This window comes from Phyllostomus hastatus, unplaced genomic scaffold (assembly GCF_019186645.2).
Source record: "Phyllostomus hastatus isolate PE091 unplaced genomic scaffold, TTU_PhHast_1.1 phas_contig_150, whole genome shotgun sequence".
NCBI lineage: Eukaryota > Metazoa > Chordata > Mammalia > Chiroptera > Phyllostomidae > Phyllostomus > Phyllostomus hastatus.
The window spans coordinates 25410080-25431917 of NW_025333611.1; the positions used below are offsets into that span (position 1 = coordinate 25410080).

A 21838-nucleotide genomic window follows, 5' to 3' on the forward strand; every position below is an offset into this window, starting at 1 on the left:
GATCTTCTGAGAAGGCAGGGGAGGAGGAAGGAAGAAGACAGTAAAGAAAGAATACAAGTTCAACAAAAAGAAGTTTGAAATAAAAGTGAATTTGGAGCCTTGAACTCTACCTGTCATAGAATCAACATTATTGTATGAGGTAAGATTTTAAAGCCATAGCAAAGAGCAATGCATCTAGTACACCATAGTGCTCTGTGGTAGACAGACACATTATAGACGTCCTTTCCCGAGGACTGCTCTGCCCAGTCCTGGGCGTACGGAAGTCAACAGTGCAGACCCCTTGATCTTGAAGAACACACGGTGTAAACCTAGAAACCACCACACGACACTCATAAGTTGTAACAACACAGGCACAGAAAACGTGCTCTGGGAGTGTAGAAGACGGAGACAGAAAGACCTCCTTCCCAGAGAAGGGGACTGTTGTGCGGAGTTTGCAGGGCAAGTAGGAATGCAGGCTGGAAAAGGGGAGAGTCCAGACAGAGGGGAGCCCTTGCTCAAAGGCCCACTGGTGAAGAAGTAAGGAGCCGGGGGAACCAGTGGCAGCGTGGTGTGCTGGAGGGTGCTGTGTTCCCGGCAAGAAGAAGCTGGAGAGACGGGCCGGGCCTTGCACGGCACCTCAGGAGCCCACACTCCGTCCCTGAGATACTCAGGGAACCAAGGCCCGCTTCAGCACGGTGGGAGAGGGATCACATCTCATCCGGAGGCAGCTTTGCCCTTGAGCTGCAGAGGGAACCGGAGTGGAGGCAGGTAGTGGAAGGGAGACCCGTTAGGAGGCTGCTGAAACAGGCCAGGTGATGGATCACAAAGCCCGAATGTCCGCATGTGAGGACATGAGGGGCAAGAATCAGCTCTGGGCAATTCTGGATTTGGAATAGACAGGACCCTTAAAGGCAGGGTTTGGGAGAAGATGATATTGAGGTCTCTGACTTGGCTGGTGATGTCACCCAAAACAGAGGACCTAGAAGGAAGGCGGGGTGAGGTGGTGTTTTGGTCACGCTGAGTGGGATGTGCCTGTGGGCCGTCTGGCTGGAGATGTCCCCGAGGCAGGCAGAGACATGGGTGTGGGGCTTGGGGGAGAGGACGCTGATGGAATAACTTTTGTATGACACATTCCTGTTAAGCTTCCATTCTTCGGGTTTGGCTAAGGCCAGTGTGGACAGATTGGTGGGGGGAGTGCTGTTCTGAGATCCTGGGTGTAGCCTCACAGTCCTAAGAGCAAGGCAGCTCTCCTCCCCGCCCCCCCCCCCCACCTCTGTGTAGGGATCAGAATTTGCACAGGCTCCTGTGCCAGGCAGAAGGCGAAAGTGAATACACATTTCACAGCTCCAGGCTTAGAGCTGAAGTCCCATCTTCAGCCACATGCTTTCCGGGTGAGCTGTGCATTGGGGAAGAATTCCTGCAGAATCCCAGCAGCCACAAGAGCCCCAGGGTTCGGCCAACACACTAGAACCTCGAGGTGGGAGAGGAGGCAGCTGCCCCTCCAGGAACCCAGTGGGAACTGGCATCGGGAGAAAATCAACACAGGAGAAAGCCAGGGCGGTTTGTGTTAGAAGATGACGGGCTGGCCAGGACAGGAAAAGGAGAATGAGAGAGCTTTCCAGGATACTTTAACAGAATTGTTCTGATTCTAGATAATCGCAGGATAACATCATAACATTAGTTGACACCTAAAGATGTCTTAGAATGCGTGGGCATAAAACCTCTGTCATTGGCGCTATCTCATTCACTAAACACCATCCCTATGACTTTGGAAACGAATATCTAATAATGTAGATATTACACCCACTTTATGGCTGAGGAAAACTGAGGCAAAGAGGTTAAATGACCTGCCCCAAACTGTCTGTCTGGCAAGTGGTGTATCTGAGATTTGGGAGCGGTCGGCCTGGCCCCAGAGGCTGCCTCTGAACCAGGAAGCCACAGGCTGCCAGCACATGTGTCGGGCTGACGGCACTCTGTACTGCTGAAGGCACTCTCTTACATTTCATGCCCTCCAAACTGACAGCGATGGGGCCAAGACTGAACCTTTAATGGAAACGGCTTTCCACGCAGTCGTTTGGGGCTGGAAGGCAGACCCACTGTCCGGCGTGCTGCAGTCCCTGCCACACGAGCCTCAGCACTGGTGTCAGAGTGAACCCCGCTGGCCTCCACCTTACGCAGGACGCACTTCATCAAGCCTAGGTTTCCTGGAAGACCGCACGTGCACCCTGCTCTCTGGGCCACGGCTGCCGAGGGGCTGAAAGGAAGTGAATCGCAGGAGGCAGGTGGAGGATGACATTCTGGCCTGCAAACTAAAACCCGTAAACCCTCATGTTGGTTCTGTACATGCTTTCTCTTTGGCTTCCAAACCCTTTAGGGTAGACTTAGAGTTCTATTATTATTGTTAATTGGCATAAAAATAGTGACAGCTATCAGTTCCTTAGTATGTATGGAATACTATTTTTTCCAAATCTTAATTTCAGGCTTACAGAAAAGTTGCTAAAGTAATTACAATTCTTGGACAGCTTTTACCCTGGTATCTCTAACATTGACTTTTATTGTGTTTGCTCGATCTACCTATCTACCAATCTACTTTTCTTTAACCATTTAAGACGTAGATGTGAAGCCCTTTATCCCTAAGTATTTCCTGTTACCCTGCCTAAAAATCCTGCCTCTCCGATAATGCAGTTATCTAAATCAGATTAACATTGATGTAATATAGTTATCTAATCTATAAACCGTGCTCAGATTTTCTCAATTGCCCTATAACGCCCTTTCTAGCCCAAGAAAATCCATGACTGTGTCATGTCTCCGTGCATCTGCAACGGTTCCTGAATCTTTCTTTCCGTTTCACAGCACTGGCATCTTCTAAGCAAACAGCCCAGTTTATCGTGTGGAACACCTCTCAGCTCGGATCCTCTTTCTCACGCTGAGATTCAGACTATGTGTTTTGTAGGAATGCCACCGAAGACATGATGAGCACTTCTCAATGCCTCAAGAAAGGTGCATGCTGGGGAGGATGGATATTGTTGGAATGACCAAGCTTGTGTGTATTTCCTAAACGTCTGCCTACAAATCCTGCCCCTCAAACGACCACGAATGGCCAAAGCAATCCTGAGAAAGAAGGTATATTGTCGGAGGTATCATGTTTCCTGTTTTCAAACTATGCTACGAGCTACACTGTCAAAGCAGTATAGCACTGGCCTGAAGACAGACACACAGATCAATGCAGCCGAACATAGAGCCCAGAAATACACCTTCACTTACAGTCAACTAATCTGTGACAGAGGAGGCGAGACTAGAGAATGGAGAGACGACAGTCTCTTCGACAAGTTACGCTGGGAAAATTGGACAGATGCGCGCAGAAAAAATGAAACTGGACCACTCTCTTATACCATACACAAAAATAAACTCAAAATAAATTAAGGACGTACATGAAACCATGAAAGTCCTAGAAGAAAAACAGAGGCAGTAAACTGTCTGACATTAGTTGGGACACTGTCTTTTTGGATATGTCCCCTTGAGCAAGGGAAACAAAAGCAAAAATAAACAAATGGGACTTCATCAAACTAAAAAGCTTCTGTACAGCAAAGGAAACCATCGCTGAAACAAAAAGACTACCTACTGAACGGGAGAAAGTGTTCACCAGTGATACATCTGATGAGGGTTGCTGTCCAAAATACGTAAGGAACACGTGCAACTCAGTCACAAAGCAACATCCGACCAGAAAACGGGCAGAGCACAGGAGGAGACACTTCTCCGGCGCAGACATACAGACGGCCGGCAGACGTATGAAAAGATGCTCAACGTCACTGATCGGCAGGGAAACACAAATCGAAACCACGATGAGAGAGCGCCTCACACCAGTCAGGATGACTATTATCGAAAAGTCTACAAATAACACGTGCTGGCGGGGGCGCAGGCAAAGGCAGCCCTGTGCACCGTCGTGGGAGTTCGGACTGGCGCAGCCACTGGGAAGTCTCCCGTGGGGACATCCCTCAAAAAACTAAAAACATGTCTTACCGTATGACCCAGCAATTCCACTTCTGGGTATTTATCTAAAGAAAACAAAAACACTAATTTGAAAAGATGTATGCCTCCTATGTTCACTGCAGCATTATTTATAATAGCCAAGATATGGAGGCAACCTAGGTGGCCATCAGTAGATGAGTGGATAAAAAAGATGTAATATATACGCATATTGGAATGTTCAGGGTGGAGCAAGAGTAGATTTACAGTTGTTTGGAAAAATAACACAATGATAAATAATAATCCAAGAATAGACTGTGCTTTGCGTACTCACAACTGTAAACCTCCTTTTGTCTCACTCTGTAGATCACATTAGAATATCACACAGCAATAAAAAGGCATAAAATGTTGCCACTTGCAACAACATGGACAGACTCAGAGGGTCTATTGCTAAGTGAAATAAGTCAGAGAGACAAATATCATATGGTTTCACTTATATGTGGAGTCTAAAACAAAGAACAAACAAAACAAAAACGGCTCATAGATACAGAGACCAAAGGAACACTTGCCAAGGGGCGGCGGGGCCGGGTGGGGGGAGGGGGGGTCAGGTGAGACGGTGACAGGGAGTACAGCCAACAGCACCGTGAGTGACGAGTTCGCTCGACGATGGGCGAGGGCTGGAGTCTCCAAGGGACCACACTGTCAGGTATAACAATGTTTACACCCAACACTAATAGAATGTGCACAATATTGTGTACTATTACACTTCAATTTGACACTAATAGAATCAGTATAATATTGTATACTATACTTAAATTTTAAAAATTGTTGAGTGCCTTATAAGCACAAAATAAAATATTTAAAAATTAAAAGAAAAGAAGAAGAGATGTTCTGTCGATCAGTCCCACTAAAAGGTATTGTCTGCTGGGTTTCTCCATTTTATCCTTTGAGACTAAGTCTCTTGCAGGCGTCCTATGCAGGTGTGCTGTGGACGGCTCTTAGACTCCAACTGCTGCTGCCAAATGCTGACATTCTGGTTCAGTTCCTCCTGCGGTTCTGGGCTGCCTTCCACCGTGAGGAAGAACTCTCCTGTCTGCCTCGCAGCGGCACGGGCTCTTCGGCGCCCACTTTGTTCGCTTTGTTCTAAGTCTTTAGTACTCGTGTCACTATTTATTTTGATAATCCAGCCGTCCCAGATGATGCCAGGTACTTCATTTAAGTTACTTCATTGACATCTCAAAGCAACTCTATGTGATGAGCATGATTATGGTTATCCTATTTCGCAGACAAGCTGAGGCTCAAAGAGATCACCTTTCACATTTAATTGGTGGAATCTCCAAACTTCTTGTGCAGAATGCTTGATATATATGTACATATAATATGTATATATTCCTCTCCACACCCAATCTCCTGATATCTCTGTCATACAGGAACTCTCCCAAACCCCTTCTATTTTAAGATGAAGAAATAGGTTCAGAGAGGTCAAGTAACCACTCTCAAAGGCTGTGATGAGAGTCCAGAGGCCTCTTTGAAATTCCACATTGTTTTCAGCAGACCACAACGCCCCTTCCAGGTGACTTTCTTTTTGCAGGACGAATACTGAACCACATGGTCTTTTTGCCATTCATTCCATTCAATTTTGGAAAAAGGAGGTAAAAGGAGAAACTGGCTATTTCTTTTTCTTTTTCTTTTTTTATTTTACCGATAGCCTGTATTTGTGACAGTTTTTGCTTTGGCTAAAAGCTACCCTGATTCTGATCAGCACCAAAGCTAGGAAGTGGTGGCAATTTAGAGCCTGTCAGAACCCTTGGTGTTTTGAAAGAGTTTATGTCAATAAAGAGTTGCTGAGAATTTAACCTCTTAAAGTGAAGGCGTTCATTCCGGTGTTTAAAGGAAAACTGGTGGTCTTCCATCGTATGGCACCCCTCTAATTTATCGTCTGTGTAAATATGGATTCCGCCACTACCATGCTTGTGTTAATCACAGCATAGTGAAGAAATTTCTCATTCCTGAATTTGTGAGCCATGGAAAGCTGCTAATAACTACATAAAGAGAACCAAGAAAATTTCGACATTTAATTGAAAAGGAAGTGTGTGTATTAAAGCATCAGTCGTGTCCAGCTTTGACCACAGGTGACCTCACAATGAGAACGGAGGACCACTGGCCCAACGGTCACCCAGGTGCCCACTGTAAACACAGAGCCTGGGGCCTCGCCCCTGACTGACCAAACCTGAACCCTTTGGTTTTATCCATTTTTCCCGAGGCTTGTGATGCCCACTAACGTGGGAATGGACGTGCCCACGCTCTGACCGAGTGTGGTTCCTGTGGGCTCACAACAATGCTGGCTTTCTGCCCGCAGCATCAGCCTTTGGGCCACTTGAACTTTGCTTTGCCTCTCACCCACAGCGATCCCCGAGGGAAGGGAAGTGCAGCTTGCCTGTTCCACTGACCTTGGGAATAAACCTGGGATGGGCTCTCATCTCCTCCCTCCCACAGGAAGTGAGCAGCCCAGGGAATTCATCACTCCCCAAGTATTCGGATGCACAGGATCCGTACGTAGTTCTTGGAAGTCCTGAGCAGAGTTCTGAGAAGCCTCTCTGAAGGGGTGGGAGTGTGGGGTCAAACCCTTTTCTAGGCTCTGGTTAAAACTAGCGCAAATAAACAGAAACCAGCTGTTGATTCACAAAGCAGAGTCCTTCCTGTGCTTAGGAAAGCTTCCTTTATTCCTCCGACCAAGATGACGGTGAAGTTACTGACTTAACTCCAAATGGGGTATTTGCAGCCTCTCTCTACCTCTATGCCCCCAGCCCTCCCTCGGGCTGAGACCAGTCTCGGCTGTAAATGGGACCAAGTGCAGACATTGCCCATCGCCATACAGGTAAACTAAGTAGTGGTGTGCTGGTCAAGGTTTAACCACCAGCTCTTGTGGGGAAGGGCTGATTTGTAGCCTTAGCTGATGTCAGTGGCGTCGATACCCTCACCGTGGCCAACTTCAAGCCACTAGCAGTTTAACAACTGATTAAAGATTTCTGTATATTTAGCAATTAGCTCTTGGGCACTTGGATGAGCCAGCTCCAGCACACGGCAATCCTAAGAATGAGTCACCAGCTTTAGCTGGGGCTTATGCAGACAGGGGCAGGCGTCGATGTCCCGGGCAGGGCTGGACGGTCGGCCCAGGCCTCTGAGGAGAGGAAATGCCTGGCCCTGCCTCTCAAGATTGCGACCTTCCTCCCTCGAGTCTCAGTGCAGCAACAAGGTGGTGGGCTTGGGACTTGCACAGATCTCAGGGCACTCAGGTGTGCCTGTAGGGAGAACCAGCCAGGTAAGCGGGCAGAGTCACTTCCTCTTGGCTCTCCCCGCAACACCACTGCGTGCGTGTGTGTGTCAAGGGCAGTGGATGATCTAACAATAAAAAGATTTACTTAGTTTGTGGAATTAGTGGCCAACCGAGCTCATCCCAGTTTCTGAACCCATCCTTCCTTAACTCTGGCCGGAAAGGGAGGTGGGCACAAGATGCACACACGCCGCCCTCTCTGCTGGTGTAGAGAAACCTCTCAGGGGTTCCCTAGTCCAAGAGCTCCAGACTGAGTAAAAGCCCAGAGGCTACAAACTCTGTATGACTACGTGACCTTGGGCCGCTCCTGTAGCTGCCAGAGCCTCTGGTTTTCCCCATTGCCATCTGGGACCCACGGTGGTTCTAATGAGGCCTCTTCCGTTGCAAGGAACAGAAGCTGTTCAAACTGGCCCAAATACAACAAGGTGTTAATTGTAAGAGTATAGGGATCATCTGGAATTCTAGAACAGGGTATGAAGTACATCTAGGAGCTTTAGGAAAATAAACAGTTCAGGACTAAAGCATCTTTTCTCTCTTTCTGTTCCATTTGGTCTCTTCTTTCCACACCGATCTCCTTCCTCTGAAGACAGTCCTTGTGTCTTTAAACTTGTACCCAGCACAACACAGCCACCAGTCAGAGCTGGACATCAGGAGCTCCCATCTCACGCACTCATCTCTGAGGGCAACTTTCCCTGGAGGTCAGACTCACTGGAGTGAAAATATGATCAGCCTCTGTCAGGTGTTTAAGCCAAACCACAATGAGTCTCAGGACACGGCATTCTGACACTCTTAGGCTTACGTGTCGGCCCCTGGGCAGTCCTCTTGGCCATGACTGGAGAAGCTTGTGGAGAGAAATACATGGTATTTCTGGTGATGGGCAGAGTCCAGCCAGCCCCAGACGCCGCCCAGGACTGGTAGGCTGCATGCACTAACGGCTATGAAGCAAGGTGACAAAGTCTAGAGGTTGCCAACTCCGTGAGGTAGTGGAGAAATCCATATTGTCACATCATATCACTGATTTTTGAGGGCAGCAAATTTTGTAAAGTACTTTATGTGTCATTTCAATTTAATTTAAACAACCTTAGAAGGTAAGCATCCTTAGGCCCATTTTAAAGAAGAAACGGGATACTCCGAGAAGATAAGTGATTAGTTCCACAGTTGGGAAACGGCAGAATCAGACTTCACGTTAGGTTTTCTGACTCCAAACCCAGGTGTGGCTTTTCTTCTTCCCAGCAAGGGATCGGATAATCAAGTGGGAGAGAGGGCTGTGCAGAAATCACTCTGAGGCTTTATCTAGAGCTCAGTTCAGTTTTAATAGGAAGAGTTCAACTCAAACAATGAGGATTTCCTGACTTATGTGGCAAGCTCAGGAGCAGTGCTATCCTTTGTCTCTCTCAGCACCCCTTCCACGACTGCCAGTCCTCAGGCGGACTCCCCTCCCACGAGGTAAGATGGCCACCAGCAGTCCTCATGGCTCCAAATCCAGAAAGTCTATCATCATAACAGTCTAAGAAATCCAGAAATTCATTCTCTTTGGATTTAATTAGGTCCTAGGCCCATTCCTGAATCAACCAATCATGGGCTGGGTGACTGGATGACCTCATGGGCCTGGCTGGGGTCCCAAGTTCATCGCTGGATCTGGGGTGGATGTCAGTCTACCCAAGCCCATGGAACCTGAGAGTAGGGAAGGGTGGCCCCCCAGAGAAAAACTGAGGTGCTGTTTTCAGAAGGTGTAACGGCTGCCAAATAGGCCAAAACAACAGCTAGTCCCCTTGGGGTGGGGAAAGTGAAGGACATTTGAGCCTGAGTTAGCCTCAGGGGCCCGAGTGGGAGACAGCGCCCAGCAAGAGGATGTGGACAGAGCAGCTGTCCAATAAACACTCACGAATGACTGAGAACGAGTGAACGTTCTTTCAGACTGTTGCAGAAAGATGAAGAGCTGGTGCCTCTGGGGCATGGACACATAAAAGAATACTGGAGAAAAGATCTTGGGGCCATACTGGCTTGGTGCTTTATTTATTTACTTATTTATTTATTTATTTTAATTAATTAATTTTTTTTTTTTGCTGGCCTCAGGAGCTTCGTTCCATGGTCAACATTTGGAAGAAAAAAAAAACTTGAAAATTTCGAAGTGACAAACTTCAGTTGACAACATTATCTTTGTAGGCCAGGAGTGCTGCCTTGCCTGGGAAGGTTCCCCCAGTGAGTCGGGGAGTCCCTTTATCTGGAAGTCCTCGAGACAAGACCCCTGTGAACTTGTCCTGAGGGAAGAGCAGCAGCACAGCATGAGTCTGACTGGGTACACCCACCCCCCGCAGGGCCTCCAACCAGGTGCCCCACCCAAACGAAGCTGAAGGTCTGAACTTGGTGACACTGAAGTTGCTCAGATGCACATGCGTGGGATGGCCGAACAGGCCTGGGTGCGGCCCCCAGGGTGTGTGAACATCTTTCTGATCCGAGGAGCACTCTCTGCCACCCAGTTCCACATCCTGACGAAGCATGACTTATTGCCATCCTTCATGACAACGGACTGGGGTCCTTCATGAGCATTCCAGGACGCAGTGTCTCGGCACTAATGCACCACTGGGGTGGGCCAAGTCACCAATCACCTGGGGTTGGAAAAGTATCCTCAGAGTGCTCTGAATGACGCAGTCCCTCCCTAGTCTTACGAGATCCTGCCACGGCCTCTTCCGGTCCAACCTGGAGAACAAACGTCAGCAGTTGAGAGCTGAGCTGTGCTGGCTAAGTGTGGGCATCGAGGCTTCTCTTTTGGCGAACTCACTCCAGAATTGATCGAATTGTGTCTGTTCATTTTAGGTCGCGATGGATATTTCTGCTTGCTGCCCGAAGCAACTTCTCTAAGAGGCATACTATTAAAATCTCAATAAACACTCAGTATAAGGTAGGGGGCCCTCGAATACAGACAAGTGACAGACAGCGCTCTTGCCAAGAAGCCCTCTGAGGGTGGGAGGAAGAGCACTGGCCACGCTTCCCCGATACCATGAATCCCCTGCTGTGTCCGGCACACCCCACCCCGGACAAAGCCCCGGCACCGTGGATTTCACTGGGTTCTGTGCCCACTCCTGAGCCAAGCAATCACTCTGGCTTGTGATGATGTCACAGGCCAGAGCAGGGTCACAGCTTCACCACTGGATCCAGGGTTGACACCAGCCCACCCAAACCCATGAAACCTGATGGTAGGAAGTGGGGGGTAGCTCCTCAAAGAAAAACTGAGATATTGTTACCAGAAGAAGGGGCACTGGGTGCTAAACAGGCAAAAATACCAAATATTCCCGTAGGGTGGGGGGAGTGAAGGGCACCTGGGGGCTGGAGCTTCTGAGACCTTCCCCAGAGCGGGGACGGTGTGGGAGTTCGTGCAAGCTCTGATACCAGCCTGCTGGGGCCGAATCTCTGTCCTGTTACTTATTAGCTCAGTGACTTTGAACAAATTAACCCATCTAATACTTGGCTTCCTCATGTGTAGAAGAGCGACAGCATCTACCATGTAAGGTTGATTTGAGAATTCAATGAGATGATGCTTGTCAATTAGCACAGTGGAAATACTTCATAAAAGAGGCTTAGTTCACCATCGTCATCCTGCCACATGAAGGCTCAGCCCCCTGACTGTGGGACACCGGGGTGAGAGGCTCACCGGGGAAGCAGAGCCGAGCACCAGTCAGATGTGTTCTGTACCCTAGCAGTACTCGCCCACCGTCTGCTTTGGTCTGAAGCGGTAGTGGTCTCTTCTCTAGTGCTACTTCAAAGCTCCTTAAGCTCAAGAGGGGGTTCAAATCCCAAGAAAATCCTCCATTTTTGAGAATTAGCAGATTAGGCTAGAAACACTCACTCTCCCACAAGACACATGCTCACCCCTAGCAATCACCTAAGAGCCTGAAGGTCATTGGCAGCTGGATCAGGGTGGGGGAGAGGGAGCATTTTCAAATTGTTAAATTTTTAAAAATTTGCACATTACATATTTCCAGCTAGCAAGACATGGCTGGGCCCTCTGCAGGGGCCACCTCCTTGCTGGGTCCTCAAGGATGACAGGAGTGGCCAAAGACTGCAGCTGGAGTCCTGGGGTGCCCAGAAAACCAGGACCGGCTACTCAGAGCTCCAGAAATGGGGAACTATTCACCCACGATGAGTGAGCAAAGGGCTCCTAAGAGGAAAGAAAGATTTTAATCAAACATACCCTGTTCTTACTCCAGCCACTGCAAAACCAAAGCTTCGTGTTTGCCAGAGACTACGCGTTCTGAAGAGCTCGCGGATGAAAAGGGCTAATGAGGTTGTTGTCGTTGGTTATGAGGAGGGAGGAGGCTGATGTGGGGGATGAGAGAACCAAGTCAAAGCCAGAAGAAAAAACATCCACCCAATTAAGAAGTGTTTATGCATTTATGTATCTATCAAGAAATAAAACTATGCATGTTCCTATCAAGAAATAAAAGGTGTTACGAGCAAGCAGACTCTAGAAGCAGACCTAAGTTGGAATTTTAGTTTCTCCACTTCCTAGCTTGTGTGACCTCCCTGGTCCTCAGCTTCCTCATCTACAAAGTGAGGGCAGTTGTAGTACTTCATTCACGTTTTCCAGATTGAGTTAATGCATGTAGGGTAGTGTCTGGTTCCTAGGAAGACAGTAGTAAATGTTAGCTGGTATTGTCGGTCACTGAGAGAAGACGGAAGCCTAAAGGCTAACTGGGGGTGGGTGAGGGTGAACAGTTTACAGTTCTCCACAAGCCCCAATCTCCTCACACTCCGATCATACTGAACTCCCCCCACACCTCTCCCCTTCAGGCCTTGGTCCTTGCTGTTCTTGTGCTTGGGACACTTTTCTATTTACCTAAGTGGCAAACACCTCTCAATCTTTCAAGAACCGCCTCCAATGTCACTTCTTTGGTGACATTTTCTCTGGTACCTACCTCCCAAATAGAAAGGATCACTCTTCCTCAGCACCCAAGACTCCCTGCTGGCACATGGCAAATGCTGCTTCTTGCATTCCTGCCTATCTTCGAGGCCAACCGTGAGCTCCCTGAGAACAGAGATCGTGCCTTAACACTTCCTGGTTTTAGCAGCTCCCGACACACAAGAGGTGGTTAAGCAGTGCTGGCTGAATGGAAGCAAAAAAATGGAGGGTAACAGCTCTAAAAAGAGATGGCCAATTGTTCCCTGCTCTAAGGAAGAACAGAAATGGACATAAGTTGCATCATGGGAAACTTCAATTAGACACAAATTCCCTTCCGAGAGTGTTAAATACCAGACCAAGCTCCCATGGGACAGTGCGGAATTTCCTTCAAGGGTCCTTTAAAAAGGACCTTTCTTTTTTTAATTTAAGGGATGATTTTGATGTGGGTTTGCTTGAAGGCAGGTCCCCAGCTTGACATGAAGTTTATGGAATAACCCGTAAGTAATTCAGGCGACTGTGAAGGGTCTTCCAGGTTTTGGTCAACCGGTTATCCAGATGGTTTCTCGCACCAAGCACCAGCGAGGAGGCTGGGAAAGCATGCGCTGTGTGCGCATGGAGGGAGGGAGGTCTCAGTCCCTGAGCCTAAATCCCTGGGACGGGAGCAAGGGGAGGAGCCTGCCCAGGGCAATGTAGGCACCTTGGTTCAAGCACCTCAGTCCAGTGACGCCTAATTCCTCTCTTGCAACCAGGCTAATGCTGACAGCAGCACTTTACCTGATTTCTTTCACTTGCTACTGGGTGCGTGCCATGTGCCAGGCCCGGGCCAGGGTGCTGGGCAGAGATGGGTCATCAAGGCCTGGTCTCTGTCCTCATTGAGCTGTTCATTAGGAGAAAAACAGGTACGAAACATTTAATGACAGATAGTGAATTAGTTGTAAATAGAAAGTACTATGAAGGGGCAAAATGATGTGATTTGCAGAAATGGGGAAAGAAAGACGGCTCCCCTTTCCTGTCACTCCTCCATCTCATTGAACACAGGCGAGGCAAGCATTTCCATCCCATTTCTTTTTCACAGATAAAGGCTCAGAAAAGGCAGATAAACAGTAAAAAAAAAAATAAAAATCTTTCTAATAATCTACCACAAAGTGCAAAATGACATGCAACTAGTATCAAAGCAAAAACTTTCATTTTAGGGTAGGCACAAGGTCTGGAGGGTAGAATGTGATTTATTATCTAGAGAAAGGACCCATGGGTGCAAGTCTTGACTAATTTGCTGGTTGGCCTTAGGGAAGCACATTAGCTACCTGGGTTTTAGCAAATCAAGGCTGGGCTGGCCTTACGGGGTCAGTTACACAAGAAACGTTACAGGGACACAGCGTGAGAGGAGCTGAGTTGCTAAGCGCTGTGGGAGACGGTGGGTGGAGGTTTTGATCATTTCAACCTCAAACCTTCTTACTTTGGCCTGCACTGCCCAAGCTGAGTGGCACGTGCAGGGTGGTATTTTAGGGTGTAGCAGCCCTGGAGGAACATGCTTCTCCCTCTCCGTGCAATAAGCCTCACACACCCCTAAGCGGGGCTGCCTGGGTCAGAGGCTTCCTGGACTGAGGAGCAGCCCAAACCCAGGCAATCCTGCCTAACCCAGCACAGGTCATTGGTTACAGCTCAGCTTAGTGCTATTAAAAGCAGGGCAAGCCAAAGACGTTGACACACTGGGGTAGGAGAGATGTGTATTTGAGTGGAGGTTGGGAAAAACTGAGAAAAGACAGAATTAAAGCCTTGATGTAATTCCCAAGAGAGCAAATGTGTTTGGGGTCTGAGAAAATCCTTCGTTTATCCAACTTCAAGTGTCAGTCAAGTTCATTTCTAACGAAGGTGCTCTCATAACCAATCATAAAGCCAGAACAAATGAGTGAGAAACACCAAACAAGCCACAAAAAGTGACACAATTTGAGCTCTGCTCTTGAGTGACAGCTAAAAGCAAAATGAAAAAAAAAAAAAAGCAAAAACCTTCTTTGTTAAAGAGACATGAACATTGAAGTGACTGCAAAATCTGTTGGAAAAGCCAAAACATTAAAAAAAAAACACAAATACATACCATATGTGTCGTTCTCTACACGATGGGCATGTATCAGCTATCTGGGCCACGTAAGGTAACTTGTGACCTCACGCATGCATGAGGCTTCAGATGCTGGGAGAGTTTTCTAGGGCAGGGTGTAAGCTCAATGAAGGCAGCAGGAGCTCAGTCTGGGCTGTTCAAAGGGGTAAACCAGTGTCTTATAAAGTGACAAGTGAGAACAGTATAAACAGCTCACACTCCTGTTTCCCCAGGACAAGAGTCCCCCTTAATCCTCAGAGCGCGGGCGCCTCCTGCACTTCTCTTGCTTTTCTCCCCAGTCCTCTGCTCTCATTGCAGAAGCCTGGAGCTAACTGTAAACCTAGGCTCCAGGCTCCAACTCAGAATACGCCTGGAAGGGATATGATGAATGAAAAGACTGAATAGTGAGAGTTGGCCTGGGACTCATGTTACAAGTAACTGATTTGCAAACCCGTGGGACATGCCCAGCTGCAGGGTGGGACTGCCTGTGTCCTGGCTCTTTGATTACTACATACCGTGTTACTGAAGTTCCAGAAAGTGGTCAACTAGAAAACCAAACTTAGGAAAAATAAAACAATGTGTATTCTAGAAGATAAAGTCAGAAAGATTCATTGGAATATGAGTCTTTGGGGCTGAATTGTTTAACTTGGCTGATCCTTCCTCTTCAAGTTCACTGGCATTTGACCTCTTCCTAAAGGAAACCAAAGCTCCTCAGACTGCATCAGAAATCAGCCCTGAAGCTGTCACCAGTAACCACAGGAGCCCAGACATGTGACTTTTGATCATGGTCTTTGCTGATTTGAAGATACATTAAAATATGCATGTCAAAACTTTATCAGAAACTTAAGAAACAGACATACTGTCAAATGGAAAAGTCATTTAATTAAAAAAATCATACTTCCACTCAGTTTATAGGGATTGTCACGTAAACCAACGAAATGTAAGAAAGCCAAATTTCAGAGGCCACTCAACAGAAATTGTATTTTCTTTGTAGATATGCTTAGTGACGCAAAAGCACTTTTTAAAAAAGCTTATACATGGCAAAACTGTTTCAGTAATAATGGGAAAAAAGTCCTATTCTAGCCACAAATTACTTTTTAATTACTGAGTTGGATTCTCTACACCAGTCAATATTCAATACTGAACTGAAGTTTAAAACAGTGCATTATTTATGATTTAAAAAAACATTAAAGTGCCATTTTAAGTACTTTACTTATATTATATCACACAGCACTTTATAATATATCCAAAGGTAGCCTAAATTATGAATTAAACATGCAAACATCTTCTCCAAAATATGGACAAAATATCATTTAGAGTGCTTTTGAACACTAGCCTGGTATTAGCTACTAACCACTTATGAATTTGATCTTTTTGCAACATGAGTTTTAATAATAAGTTAACATGGAATATAGCTGTAGATAGTCATCATTTGATAGGAACAAAGTTTTAAAATGGCACTTAATTTACATCTCTGATCATTTTGACAGTCAATCAATAGCCTCTCTTGTGTCTTGAATTCTCAACCTTCAAATCTTAAAGGCTGTAAAGGCTCAGCTACTGCCAGCTTATATGGGTTTCCATATGAGTCTGTATCTTCACATACGTAAATGTGCACTATACACACACATTACACATATACAAACACACACTAATACATATATACTTTAGAATCATCAGATGAACCTCTTTTCACAGGCACGAGGCCTACCCTGGCGTCTGGACACCTAAGGACGCTCCTCATAACTGTCTGCACCGGAAACGGTCAACGTAGAACGGCGTGGAGTGTCTTCATCTCTCCAGGACGACTGCGGTGGTTCTGACATTTTGATTACCAGTACTCTGGTTCTTACTAAAGGGATTTTTTGCATAATAGTAAATGCTACCCTTACACGGGCCTAGGACTTTGCCAAGCCTTTGTTCTCTAAAGCATTCCACCTTGAAATGTCCTGCCATCTTGTAGTGTCCTCTATACCTTCCCTAAGAATATTAGTTGTGAACTTTTTGTGATAGATTTTTCTTTCTTCTATTACGAATTGTATTCTATTTAAAAAAAAATCCAAAGTCCTTCAGTGTGGTTTGCCTTTCTCTCTCTCTCTGCTCCTAGCATTAGTTTACACCGAATATTTGTTCTCCCAAGAATACAAGTGCTTCCACGACAAGACCACATTTCAGCAAGGACTGGCTCTGCATGACGTCTGGATGTTCTGTAGGGCCTCTCCCTCTGCTTTGGGAAGCTCTTTAGTTAGACAAGTACTGCAGGTGTCGAAGGGGGGGAAGCTAATTATTACTTGTTGGAGTGCCATCCCAGGCACGCTGCAGAACTGTGCGACGTGCACTCCTCTCCTGCTGTTGTCATTGTGATGCTACAATTACAGAGAAGTGGTTCAGCACCCGGCAGATCAGCATGGCTGCCAAACACATCTGAGCACAGGATAAATTTTTTAAATATCAGCACAGGGTATGTGAGAGGACACCCAGTTGACTTGAAAGAGATGTAGGGCAGGGTTGTCTGGGTAATTGATGACTATCAAGTTTGCCAGAGATGATAGATAACTCCCGAGATAGAATACCTAGGACATTTCTTTTAAAGTCAGGTAGCTAAAGTTTGGTTTCTTCAGTGCTGGTTACTTACTTGGGTGATATGGTTGCTCATAAGACATTCAGTTCTAGGGAAACTGTAAGTGCCATGATGGGCACTGTTGCACCTGGTGGTCCTGTGTCCACGAATATGGGTGGTCCAGACTTGTTTTTGGAAACAGAAGCCAGACGATGAAAGGTGCCAATAGACAGTCACGAACAGGTGATCAAGTTACCGTCAGCCAATTATTTCTGTCTCCCTACCCCTCAATCATGGATGTTTCTGGAGTCACAGAAGACAGAACTTCTGGTGAGACTGGGGTTGCTATTTCAGGAGACACAAATGCAGTTGGTAGAAGGACTTCTTTTCGAGCAACGTATGGCACACACAACTGTGGAGCCCCAACAAATGCCTGAAATGACCCTGTCACTAGCATGACTGTCCTACTAATGCCAGTCTGCCAGTACTCAATTGCTCATTTCTCTCTTTGCCTCTGTTAAAAACAAACAAACAAACAAACAAAAAAACCTCAGTAAGAGGGGATGAACTGGAATGATGCTGAAAAAGACAGTTTGGTCTGACATTAGAAAACACATATTGGCTATCGAAATACAAAACAGTGAGCTAAAAACTGCTCCACTTACAAGATATCAAGGAAGGTGGTGCTATATGGGGCCCACCCCTACATGTTTATTTTTGAAAAGAGAAGAGACCTTACCAGTCTTTAATGAATCAGGAACTTACTTGCCTGGGAGGCATAGGTTTGAAACTAGTTATTTTCTTATGACATTCTGCAGATACAAGCTTCTGTGAATACACGAAGAAGTGAGAGATTCATCTTAATACCCAAAAAAGATTCAGGTTCTGCATGCCAAGCAGATCCCAGAGCCTTACAAAAGAAATAAAGCCCCCTGGGAAAACTCAGGGATCTTGGTCAACAGTCTTCCAACCTAATACCTAGTCCACTCCCCTAACCCATCCTGAAGTTCCCTCCCTATCCAAGCAGAGAGAATAATGGATGAAAGGCAGAGATAGCGGAGAGAGTAAAATCCACTTTTAGTCTCCAAAATTCTTCCTATTTGTTGGCTTGTATTCTGAACAGTATCTCCAGGTCTATAGCAAATGGGGAGGAGGTAAGCCTGGCTGGGGAAAGGAAACAGAGCAGCCATCTGTCACTGGACCAGCATAGCCACAGGGACACTGGGAAGGAATCTACCTAAAAATTCCCATTGGCAGCAGCTCCATTTCCCTCTAGCTTCCAATCAGGGCTAAATGAGGAGGGAGGGACATGCTTCCAAGTGGTCAAGCTGGGGCCGAGTGTCCACAGGTATGCTTCAGCAAGGAACTCCCAAGCCAGGACCTGAGCCTTTTGCTACTCCATGTTAGCTCTAGCTAAGGTTTCAATGTGGCTGGTGACAATATAAAACATCAAATGCATTAGAAAAATTATGCTGCACTCCTCCTATTTGAAAAGCACAGTGGCAAAGTGTGCTTGTTGCCTCAGGCCCCCTGGAACAGGTTTCCAAGCTGTTCAAAGTCCACAGGGAGCACGCGTAGTTCATGAGTTCCCTCTTCTTAGGTTTTCAATGATAGCTTTCCTGAGTCCTATCTGGGTCTTGTCCAGTCTTAATCCTAATTCCCTGATTCAGTGGTAGTGTCTCGACTGCTGCTGGGTGAGCTCCTGGGTAATAGCTGTGTGTGTAACCCTTGAGTTCATGAACTGAGTCACAATGATATACTCCTATTAACTTGAAAACCATCTCTAAAGCTCTAATGGCACAATCTCCATTACTCTTTGGAGTTTTTCCCTCACTTGGGGTTATAGGAAATCTGAGACAAACAGGAAGGGCATAAACATGTTCAGGAAAAGGAGAAGCTGCAGCATATTGAGAATTAAAGATCCTAAATCGCCAGTGTTTCTTAGAGCTTGGACACATACAATGCTTGCAAACTAGCTTGGCCTTATTCATAAAGTCTTGGAAGATGTGCAGAAGAATTACATATAAGGAGTACACAATTACCCTATATCTTTCTGTCCTGATGATATCTTAGGGTACCAAGAAATACACCTGAGAAGAAAAATGGAAAAAACAAACAAACAAACAAACAAATAAAAACAACAAAAACCCTAAGCCCTGGTCCTATCTATTTAAATCCTGAGCTTCATCTCACTACTGAGTAGGAGTTCTTGGAAAGACTCTTTGCTGGAAGATGCTCTTTCCATCTCCAAATCCAAAGCTCAAGAAATGTTTAAAAACACACCTGGATAAGAAGATTGAACACCATTCATGTGTTATGTCCACCGACAAGAGCCAGCAGAGCATGTGCAGACACACCTCCTCCTTCCCCAAGGTCAGAGAGGAATGACCTTGACCGTCTTCAACCTCGCTTCCTTGCTCTCCCTCTTATACACACTTATTCAGCAATCAAAGCTTAAATGTGTGGAGCAACTGGCTTCAAGAATATCAAATATAAAACTTTGCCATATAGAATTTCAAATCACTCTATTTACAGGTTTATCTTTTCCAAAAAAATGTAAAAGATACAGTAATTCAACACAATTCAAGTTTTTCTTTTCTTCTTTAAACTTCCCTAAAGAGGAATTCCAGAAGCAGGAAACACTCTGGAGCATGGCTGCCACCCCGATGCAGTCCTGCGGAGCTGAACAGTCCATCAGTTTGGAGTTGGTCTGTCCAGAGTCACTCCTGCAAGGACATTCAAATGTGGAAGACCCTGGAGACTCTGTCCTTTGGAAGCCAAGTGAATGTGAAATGTCCAGGCTGAACTTCCCCACTCAAGGCAGTCTTCTGCAAGCCCCAGCCCTGGTGGGCCAGGAAATTCTCTTCCTCAGAAGGTATCCATCACACCTTCCATGCCTCAAGCTTTTGGTGTACTCCTGAATCACAATGGCTTATGATATCAGTCTCATGCCTCTAAAGCCTGAGAAACAATTCCCTTTTTCTTAGTGGCAGTGAACATATATGTCCTTTTAAACTATAGGCCATAGGGCTGGCCTAGGAGTCAGCCCTGCAAACCACCAGGGCACGAGTGCTCAGCAGTCCAGGGCACTGTCAGGGTGGTCAGTGATGGGCTAGAGGCAGAGCAGGGCAGGGGTAAGGGCTGGTGAACTGGAGGACATTAGGGAATGAGTCAGAAAGAAGAGGGTGTTGCCCACCGGGAGGCAGCATATCGCCCCCTAGAAAGCAAACACCAGTTGCATGGAAGAACAGAAATATTAAGCCTGTAATTTAATCTCAAGAGGTTACTAGAGTTTGCTCCAAATATATCCTGATGTTGCTGAAATAAATCAGAAAAGAAACAGTTCCCAGCTGCCATTCTGTCTGTCCTAAGCAGACCACTCTAATTTTTTGATCTTTTAAGGTTGTTGGAAAACCATACAAAAAACTACTCAAAAGAGGGGAGAAAAAAAGTGTGTCATGCAAAGCAAGTGTGTTATTTATTTATTTTTGGTTGGTTTAGGAGTAGGTTAAGTTGCCGTAGTTACGAGGTGCTGGCTGCCCTCAGTGGCAGAGAAGTTCCTAGCTTGGGAGGAGGGGAACGTGGGGTGTGTGTGTTCCCTTGTAAGAGGGGACTGGACTAATTCTGCTGATGCTGGGCCAATGGCTGTTTCAGAGATGGTGAGAGATTGGACCTTATGTAAACAGTGCTGTAAGCCCTCTCCATCCTGCATGCAAACAGACCCAGCTGCCTGTAGCACTGTGGGTCTCAAGTATATAGAGGTGGCTTAGAGTGTCTACTGTAAACACAAGCAATGGACCCAGCCTGGATCTCAGAGCCATTACCCAGCCCTGCAGGCTCTTGAGGACTACTTAGATCCTACTTCCATTTTGAGAAGGCTGGAAGTTTGGGTGACTACCGAAACAAAATGAGTGTTCCCCATTTAGGGTGCTGAATGAGAGAAATGGCTTTGCAAGCCTTTCTCTCAGGTATCAAAATCACATGGCTGCCCCTGCTGATTCACTTCAGTTTCTTGCGATGTCTTCACGTGTCAGCTGAGATGATCATGGGGATGGATGACACCAAAGTTCACAGAAACACTCGTGTTGACAGGTAGCAGCAGTCAGTCATCCTGCATTTCTCAGTGGCAATGAGAAATGACCTACAATACTGGACTCAGCAGTTGTCATGGATACCATGGAAAGCTCAGCAGTTCCGCTGGGGCCCACGGTTAGAGGAACTCCACGTAGTTCTCAGGGATGAGGCCAGTTTTTCCATTCAGAGTCCCCTCCAACCAGCCAGGCTCCTGAGACGGGTGAACTGTAACAGGAAGGGGAGAGAGAGTGAGAAGAGATGACGTTACAGATAGGGCAGGCAGAGGAGGCGTGCTGAGTGTGCGTATGGGTACGTGTGAAAGGAGTCTGCAGAACGAGTGCAGTTGCTCAGCCAGTCACAAGATTCTAGGACTTGTTTAAACCTTCTGAGCCTTAGAGCTTCTGAACCTTCTGTTGAACATATGCCTTCTGATGAAGGCTATGCTGAACTGTGTTCTTAACAAAAATGGAAACTGACACAGACATTAAAAATTCTGTATACCATTTTAAGAATTTCATAGACTTTCTGAAGGTCCTGGTTTAAACTATAAAGAAGGGACAGATTTTAGGTTAGAAGATCATAGTCATGGCACTCTATCTGTATATTTACCTGTGTACTCTCGGTCCATCTGTCTGTCTGTATGTCCGTCCATCCATCCATCCATCCATCCATCCATCCATCCATCCATCCATCCATGTTCCTACCTACCTACCCAGTTTTGACTATGTACCAAAGGCAGTGCCCATGAAGGACTGCTAAGAACTGACCTTTAAAGATACCTAGCTTTAAATCATGCATTTTACTTGCCTTCAAATCCTGCTTCAAATTTCCTTGCAAATTCCCTGAGGGTTTTTTTGTTTGATTTTGTTTTTGTTTTGTTTTTGCATTTTATAGTCTTTGAATAGCCCTCTCTCTGTTCCTTCCATACCC

At 46.3% G+C, this 21838-nt stretch overlaps 1 protein-coding gene across 7 annotated transcripts in view; it reads right to left on the minus strand.

Annotated features, from left to right (window-relative positions):
• Window positions 1–15136: 15136 nt before the first annotated feature.
• The window catches only part of ARHGAP26 (Rho GTPase activating protein 26), a 404595-nt gene continuing 397893 nt past the window's right edge, over window positions 15137–21838 (minus strand). For all 7 annotated transcript variants that reach the window (XM_045819338.1, XM_045819331.1, XM_045819324.1 and 4 more), the window contains one exon: window positions 15137–21133. In XM_045819338.1, coding sequence (XP_045675294.1) covers window positions 21045–21133 — 89 coding nt within the window. In that variant the 3' untranslated portion in view covers window positions 15137–21044. The remainder of the gene's footprint in view (window positions 21134–21838) is intronic.